Here is a 13,496-nt window from a genome sequence, read left to right on the forward strand (position 1 = left end):
GAATATAATAATTCCAATCCCAAAGAAAGCAGGTGTTGACAGATGTGAAAATTACCGAACTATCAGCTTAATAAGTCACAGCTGCAAAATACTAACACGAATTCTTTACAGACGAATGGAAAAACTAGTAGAAGCCAACCTCGGGGAAGATCAGTTTGGATTCCATAGAAACACTGGAACACGTGAGGCAATACTGACCTTACGACTTATCTTAGATGAAAGATTAAGGAAAGGCAAACCTACGTTTCTAGCATTTGTAGACTTAGAGAAAGCTTTTGACAATGTTGACTGGAATACTCTCTTTCAAATTCTAAAGGTGGCAGGGGTAAAATACAGGGAGCGAAAGGCTATTTACAATTTGTACAGAAACCAGATGGCAGTTATAAGAGTCGAGGGACATGAAAGGGAAGCAGTGGTTGGGAAGGGAGTAAGACAGGGTTGTAGCCTGTCCCCGATGTTGTTCAATCTGTATATTGAGCAAGCAGTAAAGGAAACAAAAGAAAAATTCGGAGTAGGTATTAAAATTCATGGAGAAGAAATAAAAACTTTGAGGTTCGCCGATGACATTGTAATTCTGTCAGAGACAGCAAAGGACTTGGAAGAGCAGTTGAATGGAATGGACAGTGTCTTGAAAGGAGGATATAAGATGAACATCAACAAAAGCAAAACAAGGATAATGGAATGTAGTCTAATTAAGTCGGGTGATGCTGAGGGAATTAGATTAGGAAATGAGACACTTAAAGTAGTAAAGGAGTTTTGCTATTTGGGGAGCAAAATAACTGATGATGGTCGAAGTAGAGAGGATATAAAATGTAGACTGGCAATGGCAAGGAAAGCGTTTCTGAAGAAGAGAAATTTGTTAACATCCAGTATTGATTTAAGTGTGAGGAAGTCATTTCTGAAAGTATTCGTATGGAGTGTAGCCATGTATGGAAGTGAAACATGGACGATAAATAGTTTGGACAAGAAGAGAATAGAAGCTTTCGAAATGTGGCGCTACAGAAGAATGCTGAAGATTAGATGGGTAGATCACATAACTAATGAGGAAGTATTGAATAGGATTGGGGAGAAGAGAAGTTTGTGGCACAACTTCACTAGAAGAAGGGATCGGTTGGTAGGACATGTTCTGAGGCATCAAGGGATCACCAATTTAGTATTGGAGGGCAGCGTGAAGGGTAAAAATCGTAGGGGGAGACCAAGAGATGAATACACTAAGCAGATTCAGAAGGATGTAGGTTGCAGTAGGTACTGGGAGATGAAAAAGCTTGCACAGGATAGAGTAGCATGGAGAGCTGCATCAAACCAGTCTCAGGACTGAAGACAACAACAACAATCTAACGACAATGGGAGCTAAGGTTTAATAAAAAAAAAAAAAAAAAAACTCAATAATTAAACTTAGCACACAATGTTGTAATTAACTCTGCAATAAAGTGGAGAGAAGACAGAATCAGTCATCATATAAGAAAAATATACAATAAGTAGTGCATATACTTCCTTCATTTACATACTTCACAGGAAAGTGTACAGATACAACTAAACTGAAATCATCCAACCTATCCTAGGACTACAGTTATGTTACTGATCAAACAGTATAATGACCTTCAAAATACTCTCCACCTCCACTAGACCTATATAATCATACATATGCAACACAATCTTAGCCAGCACTCACAGAAATTAAACATATTGTGAACAAAACACACAAACAAAAGCCAATGTAAACAAATAAACAAAAACATGTAGATGCTGTCTATGTAACATATGGCATTACACAGTAAAGACTATACTGAAGGCTTGTGTTGTTCTCTAGACAGTTTAATGACATTCCAAAATTAAAATCTGAATATAACTAAGGTATTTCAAATGATAATGATGGAAATCATACCCAGTAACCATATACAGACCTAACAAATATTAAGCAATGGGCAGACAACTAGATAGTGTGTTAGTGGCTGCAGTTAAAACTTTTTAGACATCTTTTTTTTATAGCTTATTTACAACAGCAGCACCGGCATTTTGAAATGTTTGTCTTATTCTATTCTTTCTACACGAGTCTACATGTGAGTGTGGTATAATGTGTAATGACAACAGTAACATGTGAAGCAATTGTCGCCAAATTAAACTCTACAAAATATCCACTGCATTACAGTTTTTGGAAAAATGTAAATTTAAGTATTCGTTGTTGGATTTTCTCGATTCATTCCTGTTTATCGCGTTCCGATGATTGCGTTACTGTTATGGAATCAGAATACTCACTCTTCTTCAGTTTTTGATCTTTTTCTTGGTAAACCGTAACTTGCTGCAAGAGCGTTTTGGCTGATTGCTGACATTGTAGAATACCCATGTTTACTGATGGCGCTTGACGGTGGAGGTGGCAACTGATTGCTCTTATCCCGCTTCAGCTGGAAGCCCGAAAATCCAAACCCTCTCGGCCTTCCATCACCACCCTTGTTGAAGCTCATACTAACAGACTGTAGGCTACAAAAATAAAACGTATCCGTTAAACGTAAAAGCCAGGTTACACGTTTGAATTAATTCATTACTTGTTACAGCAGATTTAAAATTGTACAATTACCCAGCAATATATTATAAGAAATTATCCAAACAAGAAATAACACCAAGTTATCATCACTGGAACACTTGCTTCATGACGCTTAAATAAGCAGTGCTCATTGAAATCACAGTGACTTATCCGTCTGCGTAGCACATAATAAACAATAACACAACACACTTACTCACATTAAATAACAAACTTTCATTCTGTGTACATAATTCTACACACAGGTTCAAAGAAGTCACATGCCCAAAGATACTCTTGACGATCACCACAAGGATCTTTCTGCTCTGACTCAACAGGGAGAGAGAGCCTCTACATGACAAATCATTTCGAAATAAATTCACATGATCAAAACAACGAATGTTGATTCGTTTTCATAACATAACTTCAAAATTAACAGGTTCACTTTTTTCAAAAGTATCTACAAAAGCATAAATTACAAATACTATTTATGTAGACTTTCCCTTACTATGCGTGACCATTAGTATTTAACTTTGGAAGTTCAGCTTTGAGCTTATGTAGAGACTCTAGAGAGTGTGATAAATAAATTAAAGTTGACTAAAATAGCTTTGGTCTGTTCCTCTACATAAGCTACAAAGCAATTGTTTTCCTCACAAAATTAGTTATATGCCAGTTATTTAATATAATATTCAGCTACATAAACTACAATCCAATTTAATAGGATGTTGGTCTTTCTATCAGTTACAATTGACAGTTCGGTTGATGAGATATCTTTCTTACCTTTACTCATTGACGTGAACTTGTTGCAGCACGTCGGATGTCAACGAACCGCGCTAAAGGAACTAACTGTTATGTGTTAACAATTAAGAACAGCTGTTTTTTTTATATTTTTTTATTTAGTTTGGTACGTCTTCATTACCATTTTCAGCAGATTATAGACTGCAATTTTCTGTTAATACTAAGTTGTCGTCTTTCACGATTTTAACTTTTGTAGCCAAAATTTCATTCTCGCATTGTAAGTTCCTCCGGCCTTCTTCGAAAATGTAATAAATAACCATGTTGCTAGAAGTATTCCGCCGTAATATTATTTGTAATAGGCCAGCTAACCACTGTTAGCTCCAGTTATCGTAGGTATTTTTGTCCTCTAAAGTTGATAGGGTGATGAATTTCAACAGCAGGGATTTCCTACTGGACTTTGTAGAGAAGACATATTACAAAATTTTGTGCTGTGGAGTGATAAAAAAAAAAGTGTGCTATTAATGTACAAGGGGAAGTCTACCATTTTTTTATGTACACTAATGTCACCTAAAACATTTGTACACAGAAAGCTACAAAATGGTGTGTAGCAGATGATATTTGGGTCCAGTCTAATTCTCCATTCACAGATGAAAGCCATCTGACTGTACTCGTCTTTGCACACCCCAACTGATTAACCACTGTGTAGCAGATAACTGTCAAGAGGAGTATTAGATACGAGCCGTTGACATGACCACAAATGTAATATCAATGGTTGCTGTGATGCCACTTTTTAGTGCATATATTCATCGTTAGCCTGCGAAGCCAATGAATGTGAAAGTAAAAAAAAAGTGGTTTTGGTGACAGACTAATCTGTAGCTTTGGCCCTTTCAGAATATCGCCACTGATATTGTTTTACAGTCACCATGTTGTTTATAGTGTTTGACACGTTTTCCATGTCACTAGTGAAAGCTGATGACTTGTATCAGCTTGCTGCTGTGGTCGAGTGGTTCTAGGCGCTTCAGTCTGGAACCACGCTGCTGCTAAGGTCACAGGTTCGAATGCTGCCTCAGGCATGGATGTGTCTGATGTCCTTCGGTTAGGTAGGTTTAAGTAGTTCTAAGTCTAGGGGACTGATGACCTCAGATGTTAAGTCCCATAGTGCCTGGAGCCATCTTTTTTGGACTCGTATCAAATATTCCTCTTTATCTCCTGATGTATTTACATTAGTTTACTTAGTGACTGGTAGCAGTAACCTCAGTATTCTTAGAATTCTTTGCAAAAATGATATGTTGGAATTGTAAAAGTAACTCTGCTAGCAATATCAATCACCATCTTTTAATTCTGCTATTTGATTTCATTGTACATTTTCGTAACTTGCTGCAAACCCATTTCAAATCACTTGGCTCTCTCTATCTTGATTCAGTGTGTCAGGCAAATAAGCAATACTAAGGTATATAATGGTTAGGCTGTGTGTATCGTGAACTACTTGGTCAGTGGGCCAATTCTCCTTGACAATTCCTTCTATTCCATAGAAAAATTTCTGTTATTATTATGTGTAAAAGGTGGTGGATAGGAATTACTAATTTACATCTGTGTATTAAAAAAATAAACTAACTTAAAAAACATAAATGTACTGCATATAGCCGTATTTACAAATTAATTTTTGATGTGATTGTAAAATGACTCGTTCTACATCATGATTTATCGTGCAATGGGTTTCACTGAAAATGAAACTAACTAACTCACTTAACTACCTTATCCTATCCCAGTTTGTATACGTTACGTGTATGTATAGATTATTTCAGTAATGCATCTTCCAAGTCCTGCGCTGTTGTGCTGAATGGTCAAAAGTCAGATAAATAACAAAATAAATAATCATGTGCGAGGTTTTCCACCATCTTGGAAGTATGATTTCTTTTACCTTGTCCCAGACAGAACCTCCACTTCTTCCAGATTTTCTTCCCATAAGACTACTTTTACTATGAGGAATAGGCTATGTATTCTAGACAAAATCTGGTTTATTGGCCAGACTGCAACTCAAGCTCAGATGACAGCTTAGCCATTTCACAAGAACACTGTGTCTGACAAATTTCTGCCATCAGACTCCTTTTTCTTCATACTGCATTCTTAGATCTGTGTTGACAAAAACCATGGAACTTCACCAGGGAGGAGCTCCATGGTGCAACGCAAAGTGCTGCAGACTCTGAAAGACTACTTGTGATGGCTGAAACGCACCAAAAGGACGTCGTTTGCCACCACACAAAGCCCCATGAGCAGCTCAAACCTAAAAATCCAACCCCAACAAACATAGAATCATCTCAATAACTTAACTAACAATAATAATTCTGCTTAAACTTAGCTGAATGCCAGTTTTGAACTATTAAACAATAGAAGTTCCAGGTAGGCATATCAACACTGTAGGAAAAGATAGATTGCTGCTTACTGTAAAGAAGACATTATAAGTTACAAAGAGGCACAATTAAAAGACACTTACACAAAACTTTCAGCCACAGCCTTCATCAGCAAAAGAGAAGCACACTGATTACTTAGTTATACTAACTGTTAAAGGAACAGGTGTTTCACAAAACCCTTGAAATATTAACTTACGTATCAGTACCCTTACATATGCTTTGCCAGTACCACCTCACTATGCTCATGGTGCACTCTGGTATAAAGTCCCTACTTCTTAAATTACTCATTATGATTTTTGCCTTAGTATTAATTAGTTCTGCCTTATTTTATTTATACATGTGCTTTATGTTTACTTGTTTGCATAACATTACATTTGAATTGACAAGTAAGTGTGTCACCAAAACAAAGATTTCGTATTCACATTAATTTGGTCTCGTCTGTTACAACCAGATTGTCACCTTTCAGCCTACGTGAACCTCATGCTACACTAATCATTGAGTCACCACAAACCACATTCACAAAAATTTTATAGATGCAAAACAAAATATTGTCAGTGTTCTGTCCCCTTACTGCTTGTGTATGAGATGATATTGTCGTGCCACAACACCATTACTTTATGTGGTGAAGGTGACTTCCGGTATCCGTAGGTTCAGTTACCCTCTGCACCTGTATTCTTCATGTCACTGTGAAGCACATGGCAGATTGCACTTCCCATTTGTGCCACTTAGTGCCTCTTCCCATTTCAATTGCTTCTGGAGGGTGGAAAGAATGATTGCTTGAATGCTTATGTACGTGCTTTAATTATATTAATCTTCTCTTTATGGTCCCTATGAAAGCAGTACATAGGGAATTGTAGTATATTTACAGATTACTCATTTGATGCTGATACTTGACACCCCCCCCCCCCCCTCCCAAAACTGATTTTCCAGGATCTCCATGATTGTGCGTACTCATGATGCTGTCCAGTACCATAATCCAAGGAGCATATGTCAGTTCGCCTCTTACTTCTGTAGAGAAGTATGGAGAAAGGAGGAGTTGCTGCATGTGTCAGAAACTATTTTAATTTCAAGAATATCGATATTTATAAATTTTGCTCATAGCACCACTTAGAAGCTTGAGCAACAGGAGTAGTATTTTATAAGAAGTCCATTATAATAGTAAGTATATACAGAGCATCTACAGGAAACTTTAACCTCTTTGTAAAAATTCTGAAAACTGTGTCATCCCATTCTGCAGAGGGGTGGGGGGTGGGGGGAAGGAAGGTGTTTGCTGGTGATTTTAATGTGAATTTATTGAAAAGCTCTCTCAGTGAACAGTTATTGCAATCAGTAACACTGTCATTCGCTTTAACTCCTATTGTGAACTTCACGATGTTCTGAGACGGCTATTGATGATATCTTTGTAGACAAATCAAGGGAAAAGTCATAACGCAAAACTAATAGTAAAAGGGGTATCTGATCATGTCACGTAGCGTTGTATGTTAAATGTTGAAACTTGTTAAAGTACAAAAGCTATTACATCTGAGTACAGGAGAGTAATAAATGAGTCAGAAACTGAGAATTGTAGGAGATTTTTCAGAGACATGAACTGTATACATGCATACAATACTTGTGACTCAAACAGAAAATACAAAGCATTCATTAATAAATTTACTTTCTCATCTGAAAATTGTTTTCCCATAAAGGTAACAGAAGTCTAAAAATAAACCATGGATTAAACAAGGAACAAAGGTGTCATGTGGGACAAAAAGGATACACTATCTACTATCTAGAAGCTGCTCTGGTGTTGGCACTGTAATGCATTACAAAGAATACTGCAAAATATTGAAGCAAGGAATCCAGAAATCTGAGAAAAAGCCAATTACAGGCAATGAAATAAAAACTATATGCAACATAGTGAAGACAGAGATGGGGCCAGAAAGGAAGAGGAACAGATAGCTCAAAAAATAAATGAGACATTGGTAAGGAGTGGATGTAGTATTGCAAACCTCTTAACCAGTACTTTGTTTTTGTTACTGACAGCTTGGGGTTATCAGGTTCAGTTTTTGTTACTGACAGCTTGGGGTTATCAGGTTCAGTAAACTAGTGAAATAGAATATAAGACCAGTCTCTACAAATAACTTCGCCAAAGTGGAAATGACTCACTTTTCCCAAAGAAGTGCCATCAATCATAAAATCTTAAAAGCAAAGTATTCTGGTGTTCATGATAACACATCAATGAAGGTAATCAAAGAGTATTCACGTGAGTTGGGTTCTATCTTAAGTTATTTGTGTAATCAATTTGTTATCAGCAGAACATTTCCAGACTGGCTAAAATATGCTGAAGTTAGTCTCTTTACAAGAAGCTAGATAAACAGAAATCATCAAACTGTCGACCAGTTTCATTCTTGCCAGCTTTTTCAAAAATATTTGAAAATATTGTTTTTAAGTGTCTTCTTAAGCATCTGACTGCAAATAATATACTGTTTAAGTCAACAGTAAGGATTCAGATATAGAGAAAGCTGTTTACACATACAGTGAAAATATATTTAATTAATTAGACAACAAATTGGAGGCTACAGGCATTTTTTGCAACATATCAAAGGCCTTTCACTGTGTGAATCACAGCATTCTTGTAAGCAAATTAGAATATTATGTTGTTACTGGCAGTGCTACAAAATGGTTGTAGTTTTATGTAACTAACAGAAGACAAATGGTGTCATTGTGAAATACCAGTGGACTGAGGAATCATTTGTCATCTGATTGGGAATTAATTATGTGGGGGGGGGATTCCTCAAGGTTCCATTTTCAGTCCGTTGCTTTATCTTGTGTACATTAAAGACCTCTCATCTGTTACATTACCTAATGCTAAGTGCTTTGTTTGCAGATAATGTAAACTTTGCAATAAATAGCAAGTTGAATACAGATTCAGAAATGGATGCAATCAAATTTTCTATGACATTAATAAATGTTTTAATGCTAATTCACAGTCATTAAACTTTGAAAAGACCCACTATATGCAGTACAGAGTGTGTAAGAGATTTCCTTCCAGCATGCGTCTAACATATGAAGACAGGCAGATGGAAGAGTTTGACAATGTTAAATTTCTGGAATTATAACTTGATGATAAATTCTGTTGGGAAGGGCATACAACAATTGCTGAAGCCCCTAAACAACCCTGTATTTGCAATGTGTATGATGTCATATGATGGAAATGAGCGTACGGCATTGTGGGCCAGAGTCCCCCATTCGGGGAAGTTCAGTTGCTGAGGGCAAGTACTTAGTGCATTCAATGCCACATTGGGCTACTTGCGCGTCAGAGATGGGGATGAAATGAAGATGAGGACAACACAACATCCAGTCCGTGAGTGGAGAAAATCTTCTGCCCCAACTGGGAATCGAACCCAGGCCTCTTGGTGTGGCATTCCACCGCGCTGACCACTCAGCTAATGGGGGCAGACTTCAGTCCAAAGACTGGTTTGGTGCAGCTCTCCATGCAACTATTATCTTGTACGAGTCTCTTCATCTTCGAATAACTGCTAAAACCTACATCTTTCTGAATCTACTTACAGCACTCATTTCTTGGTCTCTCTCTATGATTTTTACCACCCACACTTCCCTCCAATACTAAATTGGTGATACCTTGATGTCTCAGTATGTGTCCCATCTTTTGGTCAAGCTGTGCCACAAGTTCTTTGTCTCCCCAATTCAATTCAGTACACTCTCACTAGTTACATAATCAACACATCTAATCATGCAACTGCTGCCTGGTTTCTGCATGAGTTGTAAATAGTGCTTCAGTCCCTGTATTTTACCCCTGCTGCCACCAGAATTTCAAAAAGAGTAAGCCAATCAGTATTGTCAATAGCTTTCTGTAAGTCCACATATGCTATAAACATCGGTTTGCCTTTCCTTAACCTATCTCCTAAGATAAGTCGTAGGGTCAGTATTGCCTTGTGTCTTTCCACATTCATTTGGAATCCAAATTGCTCTTCCTTGAGGCATGCTACTACCAGTTTTTCTGATCTTATGTAAAGAATTTGTGTTAGTATTCTGTAAACATGACTTATTAAACTAATTGTTCGGTAATGTCCACACCTGTCAGCAACTGCTTTCTTTGGAATTGGAATTACTACATTCTTCTTGAAGTCTGAGAATGTTTTGCCTGTCTCGAACATTTTGCACACCAGATGGAAGAGTTTTGTCATGGCTGGCTCTTCCAAGGCTATCAGTAGTTCTAACGGAATATTGTCTACCCCCGGGGACTTGTTTCGGCTTAGATCATTCAGAGCTTTGTTAAATTCTTCTCGCAGTATCGTATCTCCCATCTCGCCTTTATCTGTGTCCACTTCCCTTTCTACAATATTGCTTTCAAGTTCATTTCTCAGGTATAGACCCTCTATACACTCCTTCCATCTTTCAGCTTTCCCTTCTTTTCTTAGAACTGGTCTACGATCTGAGCTCTTGATGCTCATACATCTGCTTCTATTTTCCCCAAAGGCCTCTTTAATTTTCCTGTAGGCAGTAGCTGTCTTTCCCCTCGTGAAATATGTTTCTAAATACTTACATTTTAAGATGTAGGAGATATAAATACAAAAAAAACTTGCATATATTGCTTACTTTCATTCTGTTATGTCTTATGAGATCATATTTTTGTATAACTCATCAAACCAAACAAAAGTTTTTAGCGTGCAAAAGTGCGCAATAAGACTTATTTGTAGTGTCAGTTAAAGAACATCATGTAGAAACCTGTCCAAGGAACTGAGTATTCTAACCACTGCTTCTCAGTATATTTATTCCTTAATGAAATTGCTTACAAATAATATGTCTCTATTCCCAACACATAGCTCAATACATAGTATCAATACTACGAATACGAATGATCTACGTAAAGACATAAAATCTGTTACCGTGGTCCAGAAAGGGGTTCAATATTTAGGAACACATTTTTTCAATAAATTGCCAGCCACCATTAAAAACTTGATTTCAGGTAAAGCACAGTTTAAACAGTGCGTGAAAGACTCTTTGGTAGGCAACTCCTTTACTCTGAAAATGAATATGTTAACAGGGACTGTTAGACCAACTTAAGTAAAAGTGTCTGTTAGATTTCAGTTTTGGCAGCACTTGGTCACAACAGTCAAAATTAGGTATTTTGCGTATGATAAATTTATTGAAAGTATCATTCTGACAGTGTATTAATTCTGTAAGTATTAGCAGTTCCAGTTTACTGTAATGTGTTCACATATCTTGACAATCTCCTGAAAAATGATCAGGGAAGTGAGTATTATATTCAAATGTTCTATGATTTTTATGTTATGCTGGAAAGCACACCCATGAAATCATCTCATTTTTGGGTCTATGGAACGAAAACTGAATTTAATCTAATCAAATGTAATCTGGTTGTAAACTGGTGACACCAGTTAATTGAGAATATGAAATCTTTGTTAATTCAAAAGTAATGTTATGCAAACAAATAAGCATAAAGCTCATGTATAATTTGAATAAGGCAGCACTATTAAACAGATGCTGCATGAACTGTGTTTGTCAGTCAAAAGAGCAATGTGTGAAGCCTCCAGTGATTACCATGGCAGAATATTGCCAAATGATCTTTCACAAAACCCATAGAAATTCTGATCATATGTGAAAGCTTGTTAGTGACACCAAAGTTAGTGTTCAGTCACTCATGGACAAGACTGGAACAGAAACTGAGAATATCAAAGCAAAAGCAAAAATGCTTAACTCCATTTTCAAATGTTCCTTTACAAAGAAAAATTCAAGTGTATTGCCCCAACTTAATTCTAATACCATTGAAAATATAAGTGAAATAGCTATTAGTGTTAATAGTGTTGAGAAACAGCTGAAATCATTGAAACTGAATAAAGCCACAGGGCCCAGTGACATTCCTATCAGATTATATACACAATTTGTGACTGAGTTAGCCTCCTGTTAACTTTAATCTATTGCAGATCCCTCAAACAGAAATTGCCCAATAATTGGAAGAAAACAAAGGTCACACTTGTCTACAAAAAGGGTAGCAGACCTGATCCACAAAACTACTGTCCATTATCTGTGACATCCATTTGCTGTAGAATCTTAAAACATTATTCTGAGTTCAAACATAATGAGGTGCACTATGTCAAACAGAACAACACTGGTTTGAGGCAGTCAGGTAGATGCAATATATCTCAATTTCCAAATAGCATTTGACACGGTACCACACTTATGCTTACTATCAAAAGTATGATAATATGGTATATCAGATGAAATATGTCACTGGATTGAAGATTTCTTGGTGGGGAGTACACAGCATGTTATCTTGAATGGAAAGTCATCGACAGATCTAGAAGTAACTTCAGGTGTACCCCAGGGAAGTGTGTTGGGCCCTTGCTGCTAGTGTTGTATCTTAATGATCTTGTAGACAATGTTAATAATAACGTCAGACTTTCTGCAATAAAGTACACTCTGTATTCAGTCGTACATTGATAAGATTTCAAAGTGGTGCAGTGATTGGTAGATTCCAGAAAGCCCATGAAAGGCAAATGTCCCGAGTTCGAGTCTCAGTCTGGCACACAGTTTAAATCCGCTAGGAAGTTTGATTGGCAGCTTGCTTTAAATGTTTGACAATGTAGAACTGTGCACTTTACAAAAAAATAAAAAAACATAGTGTCCTGTGAATATAACATTAGTGAGTCACAGTTGGAATCCTCGTACAAATACTTGGTGTAACACTTAGTAGGAATTTGAAGTCGAACAATCATATAGGCCCAATAATGGATAAAGCAAGTAACAGACTTCAGTTTATTGCTAGAATACTAGGGAAATGCAATCAGTTTACAAAGGAGATTGCTTAGAAATCACTCATGTGACCCATCCTAGAATATTGTTCCAGTGTACAGGACCTATACAAAATAGGAAAGCAGTGGATACTGAACACATACAGAAAAGGGCAGCATGAATAGTCACAGGTTTGTTTGTCCCACAGGAGAGTGTCACTGAGATGTTGAAGGTACTGAACTGGCAGACTGCTGAAGATAGTTATCAAAGTTTACATGTTTAGCAGTCTGCTGACGAATTTTCAAAAACCAGCTATAATTGAGGAGCCTAGGAATATACTACAACCCACTACATATAATTTCCATAGGGATCTTGAAAATAAGATTAGATTAATTATAGCATGCACTGGGGTATAAAACAATCATTTTTCCCACACTCCATACATGAATTGAACAAGGATAAGCCCTAATAACTGGTACAGTGGAACATACTCTTTGCCATGGACTTCAGGTGGTTCACAGAGAGGAGATGTAGATGCTCAGTGTATTTTTCCAGTATCCTGCCAACAGAACAAAGTCTATCATCTAATTTACCTATGACTGAGTGTGTGTGACCATTCAATTTCAAGTCTCTACAAACTGATACATGTTGGTATTCATGTGAATTGACTGATTCCAGTTGTATTTAATTGATTTGTAGTTATGGGATACTATGTTTTTTTAATTGCAAAGTTTTACACTTCAATATGAAAATGATAGACTGCAACTCACTATACTGTGGAGATGATGTGTCACTGACAGGCACAACAAAAAGACTACAGTGGTCTTGTGTGTGCGTGTGTGTGTGTGTGTGTGTGTGTGTGTGTGAGAGAGAGAGAGAGAGAGAGAGAGTGAGTGAGAGTTGTGCATGTATGTGTTAGTTGTGCTTGTGTGAAGGTGTGTTTTTTCTACTTTGGAAGAAGGCATTTTTGCTCAAAGTTTACATGTTTAGCAGTCATTTACATTTCTGAACATTTAAAGCAGATTACCATCTTTGCACCATTTCAAAATCTATGAAGATCTTACTGAATATTTGCG

At 36.9% G+C, this 13,496-nt stretch overlaps 2 protein-coding genes across 5 annotated transcripts in view; one reads left to right on the forward strand and one right to left on the reverse strand.

The window, feature by feature from the left end:
* Positions 1-2,823, reverse strand: part of LOC124789596 (ATP-dependent RNA helicase DDX42) — a 78,842-nt gene extending 76,019 nt beyond the window's left edge. Inside the window, exons 1-2 of one of the 2 annotated variants that reach the window (XM_047257005.1) lie at positions 2,740-2,823; positions 2,257-2,478 (exon numbers count right to left, since the gene is read on the reverse strand). In XM_047257005.1, the coding sequence (XP_047112961.1) occupies positions 2,257-2,478; positions 2,740-2,759 (242 nt within the window). In that variant the 5' untranslated portion in view covers positions 2,760-2,823. Of the gene's footprint in view, positions 1-2,256; positions 2,479-2,575 lie in introns of both variants that reach the window. The other variant, XM_047257006.1, reaches the window with a different exon arrangement.
* A 488-nt stretch (positions 2,824-3,311) lies between these two features.
* The window catches only part of LOC124789691 (caspase-2), a 76,705-nt gene continuing 66,520 nt past the window's right edge, over positions 3,312-13,496 (forward strand). The window contains exons 1-2 of one of the 3 annotated variants that reach the window (XM_047257130.1): positions 3,312-3,422; positions 7,353-7,628. The gene's annotated coding sequence lies outside the window, so the exon portion shown is untranslated. Of the gene's footprint in view, positions 3,423-7,352; positions 7,629-7,796; positions 7,891-13,496 lie in introns of those variants that run through there. The other 2 variants (XM_047257131.1, XM_047257132.1) reach the window with 2 other exon arrangements.

This window comes from Schistocerca piceifrons, chromosome 3, assembly GCF_021461385.2.
Source record: "Schistocerca piceifrons isolate TAMUIC-IGC-003096 chromosome 3, iqSchPice1.1, whole genome shotgun sequence".
NCBI classification, from domain to species: Eukaryota; Metazoa; Arthropoda; class Insecta; order Orthoptera; family Acrididae; genus Schistocerca; species Schistocerca piceifrons.